This window comes from Mustela putorius, unplaced genomic scaffold (assembly GCF_011764305.1).
Source record: "Mustela putorius furo isolate JIRA1106 unplaced genomic scaffold, ASM1176430v1.1 tig00003866_pilon_pilon_pilon, whole genome shotgun sequence".
Taxonomy (NCBI): domain Eukaryota; kingdom Metazoa; phylum Chordata; class Mammalia; order Carnivora; family Mustelidae; genus Mustela; species Mustela putorius.
Window position 1 is genome coordinate 2,033,925 of NW_025422018.1, and position 14,327 is coordinate 2,048,251.

A 14,327-nucleotide genomic window follows, 5' to 3' on the forward strand; every position below is an offset into this window, starting at 1 on the left:
GAAATATATTGGGGCACCTGGGTGGCTCAGTGGGTTAAGCCTCTGTCTTCGGCTCAGGTCATGGTCTCAGGGTCCTTGGATTGAGCCCCGCATCAGGCTCTCTGCTCAGCGGGGAGCCTGCTTCCCCTCTGTCTGCCTACCTCTCTGCCTGCTTGTGATCTCTCTCTCTGTCAAATAAATAAATAAAATATTAAAAAAAAAAGAAAGAAATATAGTTAAGATATTCATTCTTTTTTTTTTTTTTTAAGATTTTATTTATTTATCAGAGAGAGAGAGAGCGAGCACAGGCAGACAGAATGGCAGGCAGAGGCAGAGGGAGAAGCAGGCTCCATGCTGGGCAAGGAGCCCGATGCGGGACTCGATCCCAGGACGCCGGGATCATGACCTGAGCCGAAGGCCCCCACTTAACCAACTGAGCCACCCAGGCGTCCCTAAGATATTCATTCTTAAAAAAAAGAAGAACATCACCATTTTTAATTTGATTATCAGAAGAGCTAATGTGGAAAATGGTTTGGTAGTTTCTCAGTAAGTTAAACATAGAATTACCATATGATTTAGCAAATCCACCTCTGGGTATACAACCAAAAGAACTGAAAGCAGGGACTCAAACATATACCTGTACACCAGTGTTCATCACAGCATCATAGTATTATTCACAAGTGCCGAAAGGTGGAAATAACCCAAAAATCCACTGATAGATGAATGGATAAATGAAACTGGTATATACACACAATGGAATATTATTTAGCCATAAAGGGAATGAAATTCAAATATATGCTATAATATGGATGAACCTTAAAAACATCTTGCTAAGTGAAATAAGCAAGACACAAAAGGACAAAAGGAAATGTATTGTATGATTCCATTTATTTGAGGTACCTAGATTGGGCAAACCCACAGAGAATGTAGAATAAAGGCTACCAGGGGCCGGGTGAGGGGCACTGGGGACTTACTGTTTAATGGGTGTAAAACTTCTATTTAGAATGAGGAAAAGATTCTGGAAATGGATAGGGGTTATGGTGTACAACATTTGTGAATAGACTTAATGCCACTAAATTGTACAATTAAAAATAGTTAAAATGGTACACTTTATGTTATGTATATTTTACCACAATTTTTAAAAATGCCCCCAAAATCAGATGAACTGAAATTTTCACATACTTTAATAATTTTAAAAATACAAAATCAAGCAAATCTACATGTACTGGCATAAAAATGTTACAATGATTACAAAGGAATAAACCAAATTTTCAAGTGATGTCCATATTCCAGGTTGATTTAATACACACATACACCCCACTACTTATAGTTGTATAGAAAAAAAATTTGAAAAATTAATACTGAAATATTAGCAGTGGTTACTTCCAGGGAAAGAAGTGGATGTGGAGATACAGTTATAGAGTTTAGAATATTTATACCAAGAATGTACTATTTTTACAATAAAATGGAAAGGCATTTTAAAAATAAAAAGCCATATGATAGCTAAGAGTCAACAAAACTTACACAAGTCAAGGATTTTGTAATATACTACTTTTTTTTTCAGGATCAGAGCTTGAATAGTTTTAACAGGTTGCCAGACTGAACCCAATACATGTAAATATAAATAGATAGTTATATAGCCTAAAGTTAATTAAATCATGGCACTGAAGTTTTAGAACTACATTAAATATATATATATATAAAACTCAGAAAAAGAAAAGAAAGACTAGTGAACAGATTCCTTTATAAGGAAGTGAGATAAAGTAGTAAGATTACAGATAAGTATTAAACTGTATTCAGGTTAAAAGCATAAAATTTATATGTACTTTTTTCATCATGACAAAAAATATGCCTTACATAAAGTTTTTGAGAACATCAATATACCTGATTAATGTTGCATTAAGAATTGCATTATTCATTATATCATGTTATTCATCAAATCATGTTATTCATTATTATTCATTATAATTTTTATTCATTATTATAAGTTGCATTATTTATGTAATGTGATTTGATGAAGACAAAATAAAACTTACGTTTCAAAAAGGGCAAAGATAAATAGAACCACAAAAAACAGAACATTGGTGGCCACAACTGCAACTTGATCAATATTTCCTTGGGGAACCTGAACTTCATCTGTACTTGCTGTAATAAATAGGAGAAAAATTTTATGACTTAAACATCTAATTTTTCTAATGACACTAAAATAATGTAGAAACTATATGTAGCAAATTCTATGACTGAACATTTAAAATCACTTTTAGGCTCAAAGCAGTTTAAAAGTAACAATTTAAGACAGAAATAATTTTTATTTTTTAAAGATTTTACTTATTTGAGAGAGCTGGAGCACAAGCAGGGGGAACTGCAGAGGGAGAGGGAGAAGCAGACTCCTCTCAGAGGAGAAAGCCCAATGCAAGGCTCAATCCCAGGTTCCTCGGATCACAACGTGAGCCAAAGGAAGATGCTTAACCAAATGAGCCACCCAGGTACCCCAACAGAAATAATTTTTATAATGAAATTTGAAAATAAAGTGAATTTTCTTTCCAGGAGCTATACTTTCTGTTATCTATAGGAAATAGTTGTATTTTCTACAAACTTTCTTTCAATCCAAAACAGGAATATTATAAAATATAAAATGATCTCATACTAAAAATATTTCCATTGCAGGCACCTGGGTGGCTAGTTGGTTAAGCAGCCAACTCGTGGTTTCAGCTCAAGTCATGATCTCAAGGTCAGGAGATTGAGCCCTGCATCAGGCTCTGCATTTCAATGGGGAGTCTGCTGTAGATTCACTCTCTCTCTCCCTCTGCCTCTTTCCCTGCTCATGTACTCTCTTTCTCGCCCTCAAGAAATAAAATCTTTTAAAAAAGTAAATTTCCATTGCAAGGTTTTTTCCTATTTCACTTAAATTTTAAACTTACAAGGATTTCAATGAAGACCTCATAATAGTTTATTAAATCAGTTAGTTCTGTGATTCACTTCAATGGATATATATTTTGAATTTCAATGCTATGTGAAATTAGAATTAGTAAATATCTTCATGTTATTATCACAATTTTTTGAAGTCCTTATGTCATTATTTATATTTTTATCAAGGAATGCACTTGGGTGGCTTAGTCGTTAAGCATCTGCCTCCAGCTCAGGTCATGACCCCGGGTCCTGGATCAAGTCCCACATCTGTCTCCCTGATCATCAGAAGCCTGCTTCTCCTCTCCCATTCCCTCTCCTTGTGCTCCTTCTCTCTCTCTCTCTGTCTCTCTCTGTCAAATAAATAAATAAAATCTTTAAAAAAAAAAGAAAAAGAAAAAAGAAATATATATTGCAAATAACCACCAAGATTTGATGGTGGTTTTATAAATTAGGAGGGCAGGGGTGCCTGGGTGGCTTAGTTGTTAAGTGTCTGCCTTTGGCTCAGGTCATGATCCCAGGATCCTGGGATCAAGCCCAACATCAGGCTTTCCGCTCAGCGGAGAGCCTGCTTCTCCCTCTCCCGCTCCCCTGCTTGTGTCTTGTGTATATTCTCTCAGTCAGATAAATAAAATCTTTAAAACAAAAATAATAAATTAGGAGGGCAAAGTGAGTGTACTTATTTATCTTGAACTATGTAGTTAAGCTGCACACTATTGACTGTGAATAGGACTATTTCTGATGTAATCAAGAAGTGTGAAGCCATATATATTTACTTATATACATCTGTCACGCTATTTTATAAATTATCCACTTATTCAGAGTAAACCAAGTTGGTAACTCAAGAACATCTTTATTTTATGCTATCTTTAAGCATATGTGCAGCAGCAGCAGGGGGCAAGGGGTTACTTCCCTCAGACAGTTTTTCTCATCATAAAAAAGTTAGAAGCTGGGGCACCTGGGTGGCTCAGTGGGTTAAGCCGCTGCTGCCTTCGGCTCAGGTCATGATCTCAGGGTCCTGGGATCGAGTCCCGCATCAGCCTCTCTGCTCAGCAGGGAGCCTGCTTCTCTCTCTCTCTCTCTCTCTTTCTCGGCCTGCCTCTTCGTCTACTTGTGATCTCTGTCGTCAAATAAATAAAATCTTTAAAAAGAAAAAAAGTTAGAAGCCAGTCTTTACTCCTTTGAATCAAAAGGCAACCCTGCCCCAAGTAAGACTGGAGTTTGCTTCAAATGCGCTTAGTTTTCCGCAGCCTTTACCCACTACTGGCTTCAATGGGGAAAGCTCTGAACTGTTGCATTCTAGATTATGAGGACCGACTGGGTATCCAATTATGAGGTTTTTTAAGTTTTTATTTTTGTTTTTTTGTTTTCTTTGACAGAGAGAGAAAGACACAGGAAGAGAAGGAGCACAAGGAGCAGGAGAGAAAGAAGGAGAAACAGGCTTGCCGCTGAGCAGGTAGCTCCATGAGCGGCTTGATCCCAGCATCCTGGGATCATGGACCTGAGCTGAAGGCAGATGCTTAATGAATGAGCCACCCAGACTCCCCAAATTATAAGAATTTTTAAGAAAACAATAGATTCATATTAATTCAAAGACTATGTAATTAGAAATTATAACCTATCCAATGATAATATTTTTAATAATAGCAAAAAAGCGGGCAGATTTAAATACTTACTGAAATTGAAAAATGACTTTTGTTTTGGAAACCATTTTGAAGTACCTAGATTCTTAAGAAAGAAAATAAGTCTGGTCTTTCTAAACTCTCATTTGTGCAGTGCTGTGCAACAGACCTCTGACATGATGGAAATGTTCTTTGCCTGTGTTCTATAATTCAGTTAGATGCTAGCCACATATACCCATAAGTTAACACTTGAAATGTTGCTAGTGTGCCTGAGGAATTTCTTAAATGTTATTTAAATTAAATTTAAATAGCCATATGTGGCTGGTGTCTACCATACTGGACAGTGTGTTTCAGAGACCAGCAGCATCAGCTCCCATGGTAGCTTATTATAAATGTAGACTCTCAGAATATCACTACGTTCATCAGATTTAGTAAATAAAAATACAGGATACCCAGTTAAGTTTGAATTTGTGCTAAATAATAATAATAATATTTTCTGTGAAATATTTGAAATTTAAGTATAAGAATGTTCCATGAAATATCTGAGGCATATTTACACTAAAAGATTATTTGTAAAAATAAATAAATAAAATAAATAATATATAATAAAATATGTTATTTTATTATATATTATTTATATGTATTTTATTATATATTATATAATAAAATATAGTATTATATAATTTTATTTTAAATAATAAAAAATAAAATAAATAAAATAAAAGATCATTTGTTGCTTATCTGAAATCTAAATTTAACTGGCTGAGACATATTTATACTAAAAAATTATTCAAATTCAACTGGGCATCCTGTGTTTTATCTGGCAGCCCTAATCAGCCCTTTTCCCCTAGGCCTAGTGATTCAGAACTGGCATTTTAACAAGCTTTTCAGGTGCTTTATAAGCATATTAAAGTCAGTGAAGCACTGATTGATATTGTTATCCTTTTCCAATTTCTGGAAAGATTTCACTTCTGATGTATCTCCCTTGTCTTAGCACCTTATACTCACCCTCTTCAAACTGTTCATTCCTTTTATCTGATAGGTCCTTTAAGTTAGCACCCTATTTTTCACGTTTTAAGCAAAGTGGCTTATACCCCCTGCTGGCACTTGCTCACCATTCTTTCTTTACTTTGCTTTTCTTTCATTTTGAAAACTTTCAAATATATATTCAACCCCTCTATCTAACAATATTTTGCCATACTTAATTCATCTACCCCTTCCTTTTTTTTCCTCTCCCTCTTTGTTTCTATAGTTTTTCACTGGCTTACTCTGAAATTTGTATCTTTAGCTTTGATCTCAATGGCCAAAATTACAAATGCCTCAGCATTTTTTAGTTTTTCTACTGTAGCAGTATATTTAGCTTGATCCAAACTGAAATCATTTTCTCTGTTCAACTGATGTCCCTTCCTAAATTCTTGTTCTCGCCCATTCTTTCACTTACCTAGACTCAAAACCTGACAGACGTTTTCAACAACTCCCTCTATTCCTTAATATGCCATATCTAATCTGTCAAGAATCTTGACTTTTTTTTCCCTTCAAAAACTCGTATCCATCCCTTCTCCATTCTTAGTTGCTGCCCTAGGTCAGTCCTTTACACATCTGTATTAGTCTCACATGGAATCTATTATCAGACTTCTTCTTTTTTCAAAAACTTACTAATGCTCCTCACCACTCTGTTCTCCACCCTACTACTTTTAACTTAACCTTCCACTAGTTTTGTCATGAAAATTAAATAAAATGGCTATAAAAGTACTTAGTAAAATAACACTTTGTTTTTTTCACAACTTTCCAAACTCCTTAAAGGTAAGAACTGAGTTGCAATCTTTTGCACAGAGGGGTACACTCCCCAAGAAGTAAAATAGTGGTTTATTTAGTAAAATATACCTACTGGCCAGATTGGATACCTACTTCTGAGTTCAGAGAAAGATCTAAGGGATGAAAATATACACTTGTAAGAGTACACCAAAAGAATAAAAATACACGAGGGGTGCCTGGGTGGATCAGTGGGTTAAGCTGCTGCCTTCGGCTCAGGTCATGATCTCAGGGTCCTGGGATCGAGTCCCACATCGGGCTCTCTGCTCAGCAGGGGCCTGCTTCCCTCTCTCTCTCTCTGCCTGCCTCTCCATCTACTTGTGATTTCTCTCTGTCAAATAAATAAATAAAATCTTTAAAAAAAAAAAAAGAATAAAAATACACGAGAGAAACCTATTCCCATGATTAAGGGAGTAAAGAAATGCTTGAGACAGAAAAACACATTTAGAAGGAAAGTTACTGAAATCATCCCAAAGAACTGGAGGGTTTTAGGATATTGGCTCTTTACAACAAAGAGGAAGTGATTTTTTAGCAATGGTTTTAGCCTTGCCAATCATGAACACCAAATAACTGATCTGGGCATACCTTTTAAATTTTTTTTTAATTTTAAAAATTAAAAAAAAATTAAATATTTTATGTATTTATTTGAGAGAGAGAGATTGAGAGAATGAGTGGGAGGAGCAGCAGATGGAGAAGCAGACTCCCCTTGGAGGGGGAGCCCTACTTAGGTCTCTCCTGGGATCATGACCCAAGCCGAAGGTAGATGCTTAACCAGCTAAGTCACCCAAGGAGCTCCTGGGCATGCATTTTTAAACAATAATCAATTTAGGGGTACCTGGGTGGCTCAGCCAGTTGAGGGGCTGCCTTCAGCTGGGGTCATGATCCTAAGGTCCTGGGGTTGAGCACTGCATTGTGCTCCCTGCTCAGTGGGGAGCCCGCTTCTCCCTCTCCTTCTGCTCTTCCCCCTGCTTGTGCTCTCTCTCTCTCTCAAATAAATAAATAAAATCTTTTAAAAAATAATAATCAATTTAGGTAACTTTCAACTTTGAAGATCCTCCCCAGTCACCCACTGTACTGTCCTCAGAAGCAAAATCCAAGTAAATATCAGACAGACAGAATCATCAGAAACACTTTGATAATGTGCAATTCTAGCAATTTAGTCAAACAGGTTAAATAGTACCTTCTTCAAAATTAACATTTTTACACTGTCGTCCTGAGTCATCCACACGATGTTCTCTTAAATAGAAAAAAATAAGTATTGTATCCATGAAAAACTTAGTATAATAGATAAATGACTTAAATTTATTAGTAGCCTTCTATTTTTGCACATTCTAATATGGGTTTCTTTTACTGACTTCTGACTAATGAGATTACTACCAGTGAGATATAACCAACAAAATTTAAAAGGTACAAGTTACAATTATTATATTATCCTATAAAATGAAAAATAATATTCAATTCATTCAAAAGCACACATGATCTACCTTAATAAATATTTGAAGTTTTCCATGATTTTGAACATTTTTTGTTAATGTTGTTCGGCCTTTGGATAAAGTACTCCAAGGAAATATAAAGTAATAAAACTTCTGTAGTTTTATAAAATTTCTTCTAATGAACAAAAAAGATAGGAGAGGTAAATAACTTTTGGATTTAAGGTTGATACCAATCATTAATCAACTTAAAATGTTACTTTCATGCTATTCCCCAATTTAGAAACCTATAGTTAGGAAATCAAGATCAAACCTTGAGTCTTCAAAGACTTTATTCTCAATTATCAGATTGTCCATTATTTGTTCTGAGTACTATATTCGTTAGCTGATCAAAAAAACACGAACACAATTATAGATATCAAAAGCCAAACAAAGCCTTTATGGGAATAATTGTCTTCCAATAATGATAGTGCTTATTTAATTTCACAATTTACAAAGGTAGTTTCATCATTTCTATATAATTACCTTAATAGAATAAGGATCAGAATAATATTTAAAACTCCCAGGAACGCGCCAAGTAAAACTGGTGCTGTGTACATGTTTATCTGTAGTTTAATGGTATCCCATGTCACGCCCTTTTCTCCAATGAGAGCAAAACAAGTCTGAAAAACTTAATAAAATAAAATGTATACAGATGAATTATTAAGTAGGAGGCACAAGCTAAAAAAAATGTGAAAGACATTTACAAGATTGGAAGCAACATTATGGAATCATCCATCTACATCATGTATCTCAATAGAGGCAAGAAAGTTCAGGGGAAGGGGTACAATATTATTTCTTCTGTATAAAGCATAGATACTCATATAGTACATAAAAGATATACAATTGATCTGTGGTATTAGGAAAAAAATGTCTAAGAAGGCTCCTAACAATGAGAAAAATGTTAAACACCGATGTACATATACTCACAAAGTTTTATATCTAAAGTAACCTGTCAGTATCTTCCTTTTTAAGAAAACATCTCCACAGGAAATCTAAATTATCCAGTTTCTTCTATAAATAAATCATGATTTAATTTAAGAAACAGAATGTCACATTTTAAGTCAACATTTCAAATTATCACTGTGTATGTAAGGTATTTAAATTATATATATTTTTAAAATTTGTATCTATGGCAAATATCAGATTGGAAGAGTACTGGTTTGCTTTCCTGATGTAGATTCTATATCTGACTCTTCCAAAATTTACATGCAAACTTAAGGCAAGGATGAAGTAAGATACTATATATAAAATACTTAGAACGGTGTCTAGCACATAGTAAGCATTCATTAAATGCTAGTGCTGTTAATGTGGTTATTATAGGAAAGGTCAACTAATCTTTTTCTGGTCTATATTTACATTTAAATATAATACAAATATTTAAATGAGATAATCTGTAAAATACCTTTTTTTCCTATCTCTTTCTTTTTGATTATTTCTTTTATTCTTAGGTTGAAAATGTGGAAAATCAATGAACAAGGTGATATAAATTTTAGTGCTGATCTTTTTTTTTTCTAATGTCCTGTCTGCCTTTATACTAGCTAGTACTGTCTCTGAACTTCCATTTTCTTGGCACTAAAATGTTATGAGATTTATTACATGCTTTTACCTCATTTATTTTATTTTGTTTTATCATTATTTAATCCTTAAAATACTTCTTAAGTGGTCAAAATATTTACTGAGAACCTAAGTCTATACCAGGTACTGTGCTAGATACGAGGGGTAGAGTGGTAAATAAAAAAGACCCACACTGTATCTTCAAATATTTTATAATATGGCAGTCAGTCCAATTATTCTACATTTGTGCTTATTATATTTTTCTACAGAATACTAAACTGAACCATTAGATTTTGGTGAAGGATAAATTAGATTATCTTTTTTAGAGCTTTTTCTTGGCTATCTAAAAGGAAGTAATGGAAACAGGTGAGGGTGGAATATTAATGATGAAGTAAACTGAGCTGGATTCAAAGCGATGATATTCATAACTGTAATATTCAAAGCATGAGACAATTATATATTTTTTAATGTTTTCTAAGCATAAAGATTACTAATTTATCTATTCAGCAAAAAATTACCTGCTTTGGGGAAGTATTAAATTTCATTAATAATGTTTTACACTCAAAGTTCAAATGAAGCTTTGGAAGAAAAATGGTCTTTAAACAGTCTTTTAAAAATTCTTTCATTTTCTTCAACCTTAGAAAAATCTGAAAGACATGGGCAAAGGGCAGAAGGGTAAAGAGCCTTCTATAACTTTCCTTGACTATTCAGTCAAAAGAATTTTGTTTCTAATAAATGGGCGGTGCAAACTATTATGGAGAAGTCAAGCTAAATGATTATTTCAAAGAGCATATACTTTGGAGTCAGAGTTAGCTTTAAACCTCATATTTCCCATATGCTATCTTGGTGTCCTAATCTGTAAAATGGGACTAATATAATTTGCTTTAGAGGTCATTTGTTAACACATATAAAGAGCCTAGCCTCCAGCTGGATCAAAAATTATTAGTGTCCTTCCAGGTATGAGGTTTTATACTTGGACCCATTTAACATTTGAACCTTGAAATTTCTCCTAGTTCAAGTAATGACAAGTGAAAAATACCTACCTGGACCTAAGATAAAACCCAATGCTTGACATGCACTAGTGTTTGCCATGGAACTTGTTCTTTCCTGAAGGGAAGTAGCACCGGCAATATATGATCTAATAACTGCCACATTTCCTAAAAAAAGACACAATAATTCAAAGTAAAAGAAAATATCCTTCAGTTTATAGAATTCAACTTAATTTGGCTTTATATAGAACAAAAATCACTGCTTTCTCTTTATGATCATACAAAGCATGTACATTGAGCAAATGTATCAATTAATAGAAAATATTGCTTTCAGTAACATGAAAACACAGTTAAAGATCTGAATGAATGAAAAAGGCATTATGGAAATGTTAAACTTTTTTTCTTCATTAAATATGGAGAAAGCACTGAGTGAATGGTATACTACTGATTGTTACAACTATTTTTAAAATAAAGATGTCAGACACTGCATGCTTTGCACCCATAATATAAGAAACAGAAAAAGAAATCCACTATGAATTGGGCTGAAAAAAATTTATTGAAAAAAAATTCTCTTGAGTTCTTATTATGTGCAAAAGACTCTGTAAGGGGCCACAGAATATTTCAGGAAGTCATAAATTGTCTCTCATTATAAAAGTTTTCTATCTGGTTAGTGATAAAGGATGAAAACAATGCAAAACAGTATATAAGCAAGTGCCACAGACTAGAGAAAGGAAAGATCTGTTAAGGAATAGTTACCTAAGAAAGCTTTATGGAAGATACAGAACTTGAACTGAATCTTGAAGGATGAAGAATGATGGGAACAGAATAAAGAAACTATAGGTAATGGGAACATCATGAGGAAAGGCAAAATGACAGGAAAGATTGTGTGTCTATTTGTAATGAGATATCTTTATGTAAGATATGAGATTTTGAGGGGCTGACACCAGGTGAGAGAGGGCCATAAATGTCAGCATGAATGTAGGTCTGACACAGCCAAACATATACATACATACATATTACCTGCTCCAAATCCCACCAATCCACGAGCAACCAACATGTAGTATTTATTATGAGAAGCTGGAACGTGGACATAGGCATAGAGGCAGTTAGCCGCAACCGAAATGAAGATGGAGACAGTAAGAGGTTCTTTTCTTGGTCTATAATTAGACCACAAACCAAATATAGGTGAAGCTACCATTTGGCCAAGACTAAATGAAGCAATAACCCAGCCCAAAAAACTTGCATCAGCTGTCTGATCAATCTGCAGAAAAAAGTACAATGCTTTAAGAATTGTTATCCAAGAAAAATAAAGGTTATAAAACTTAAATACATTTTTCAGACCATGTAACATTTCCTATTTAAAAAAATAAAAACAATAATTCTAACATATAAGTTTTGTGACACTGTTATTTATAATAAGGGATTCAAACTTCTGACATTATAATTAAATGTGCTACCAATTCACTACACACTAGGAAAAAAATGCTTGGGAAGGTTCATCTTTTAGGAAGATTTATGGGAATTTCTGGTTCATAAAAATCTTGTTAAAAATAACCACATTACATATATAAAATAATCACATCATAAAATAATATGCCATTCCTTAATTAGTATAATGTAAATATAGTTGGTGATGCCTGGGTGGCTTAGCTCGTTAAGCATCTGCTTTAGGCTCAGGTCACGTTCCCTGGGTCCTGGGATGGAGCCCCCCATCAGGCTCCCTGCTCAGCAGGGAATCTGCTGCTCTCTTCCCCCTGCCTCTCCATCCTGCTCATGTTCTCTCTCTGTCTCTCTCTTCTCTCTCTCTCTAAAATAAAATAAATAAATAAAATCTTTAAAAAAATAATGTAAATATAATTCTTTAGACTTATGCTACTCCATAAGCTAAATAGCCATTAGCACCATAAATGTATTTTTTTTCATAAACGTATTTTTTTTAATTGGGTACAATAGTCAAAAGCTTAAAGAAGAGAATAAAAACACAAAAGTTGAAAGATAATTCTCTCATTAAACCTCTTATTAATTCTTCCATTCAACATAGACAGCTTAGGGTTCTACCACTGAAAGAAGGTTTATATATCACAATGAATGTTGAGGAGAGAACCAAATGATTAAATTCAGAAAATGAAATACTTAAAAAAAAATAGAAAATCTTAGCTCACAAAAGGGACCATGGAATAAATTAACAGACTTTTAAAAAATATATGATAAGCTATACAGTAATTTGGAAAAATCAGCACCATTAAATTTTAGGAAGTAAGATATAAATATACTGAGGTTAAGTGACAGAACATAAGGAAAACCATAGTCTTTTCTTTTCTAATATATTTTTAAGTAGTTTAAAATGGAAATATTTGGGTACATTTTCTTGTAGGGGATGAGAAATAGGAGTGAATATATATAATGATACACAATATTAAAGTTCTAGCCTTAAAAATATCTCTTATTTTAGGCACTCTGGTTTTTATTTTCTACCCACATTACCTTTGGTGCCTTTGATCTATTAAAATATAAAATAACTTCATGTAATAAAAATATTTTAATTAATTTTCAAAAAAGCAATTATGACACAATTTAATGATAAATGTGGTTTGAAAGCAAAAGGATAAAACTGTCTTCTCAGGATAGCAATTGATTATAGTCAAGTATCCATCTCATAGAAGCCAACTCTTGGGGATGGCTCTAACAATAGTATTTGCTAGAGACCAATGGAAACTTTTAATTGGCTACTATTCTTTTTTTAAAAATTTTTATTTTTTAATTAACATATTATGTATTATTAGCCCCAGGGGTACAGGTCTATGAATCGGCAGGTTTACACACTTCACAGCACTCACCATAGCACATACCTTCCCCAATGTCCATAACCCAACCACCTTCTCTCTACCCCCTTTCCCCCCGGCAACCCTCAGTTTATTTTGTGAGATTAAGAGTCTCTTATGGGGACGCCTGGGTGGCTCAGTTGGTTAGGCAGCTGCCTTCGGCTCAGGTCATGATCCCAGCGTCCTGGGATCGAGTCCCACATCGGGCTCCTTGCTCGGCAGGGAGCCTGCTTCTCCCTCTGCCTCTGCCTGCCATTCTGTCTGCCTGTGCTTGCTCTCTCCCCCTCTCTCTCTCTGATAAATAAAAAAAAAAAAACAAAAAAACAAAAGAGTATCTTATGGTTTGTCTCCTTCCTGATTAATTGACTACTATTCTTTATGGTGACTGGAAAACTGGAATCTCCTAGAATTCTACTATAATTGCAACAGGAAATAAAATGGTTTCAGAGATACAGTTTCTATGCTGTAAGAGAAGGTAGTCACTTCAGTAACTGAACTGTTATCTGTACTCATATGTGTTTCTCTTATAGTAGTAACAGCATCTTATTTCTGGTCCTCTGGCCATTTCTGGTGATCTCTATCACACTGTTTTCAGAATAAAATCCAAACTGCTTTTTATGAAAAACTAGCTCATAAGTTGGCCACTATCCCTCCTCTCTAAAGTCATCTCTCTGCAATTCTAATTCCCCCAATTCTAATTTCTAGCCACATAGAACTGTTCGAATTTTCCAAAATGAGTCAAGTTCTTCGCCTCCAGGACTTTGTGCTGGCATCTCTACTGCTCCCTTTTACCAGCAATGCCTTCCCACCTCCAACTCCCTGGCCCACACCTTATCTTCAGGAAACTAACATCTGCAGACCTTCAGAACTCAGCTCCAGTGTGACTTTGGAAAGTCTTCCAGAATTTAAGTTTGGATTAGAAACATCCTCCTAATAGCCCATGCCTATCTGTCTGCCTCTCTTTCTCCTTCTCTCTGAATCTTTCTCTCTCTCTCATACACACACACACACACACACACACCCACCCACCCATACATTTAAAAAAAATTTTTTTTTAAAAGATTTTATTTATTTATTATTTAGAGAGCAAGAGAGCAGGGGAGGGGCAGAGGAAAAGGGAGAGAGAGAGACAGAGAATCTCAGGCAGACTCTGCACTGAGCACGGAGACC

The 14,327-nt window shown here is 34.5% G+C and overlaps 1 protein-coding gene across 3 annotated transcripts in view; it reads right to left on the bottom strand.

Moving 5' to 3' along the window:
• The window catches only part of MFSD8 (major facilitator superfamily domain containing 8), a 38,142-nt gene that overhangs the window by 12,486 nt on the left and 11,329 nt on the right, over window positions 1-14,327 (bottom strand). For all 3 annotated transcript variants that reach the window (XR_199112.3, XR_199113.3, XM_004747926.3), the window contains exons 4-8: window positions 11,356-11,596; window positions 10,390-10,503; window positions 8,276-8,420; window positions 7,501-7,556; window positions 2,016-2,124 (exon numbers count right to left, since the gene is read on the bottom strand). Coding sequence is in view for 1 of the 3 variants with exons in the window: in XM_004747926.3 (XP_004747983.1) it covers window positions 2,016-2,124; window positions 7,501-7,556; window positions 8,276-8,420; window positions 10,390-10,503; window positions 11,356-11,596 (665 nt within the window). In the remaining 2 variants the exon portion in view is untranslated. The remainder of the gene's footprint in view (window positions 1-2,015; window positions 2,125-7,500; window positions 7,557-8,275; window positions 8,421-10,389; window positions 10,504-11,355; window positions 11,597-14,327) is intronic.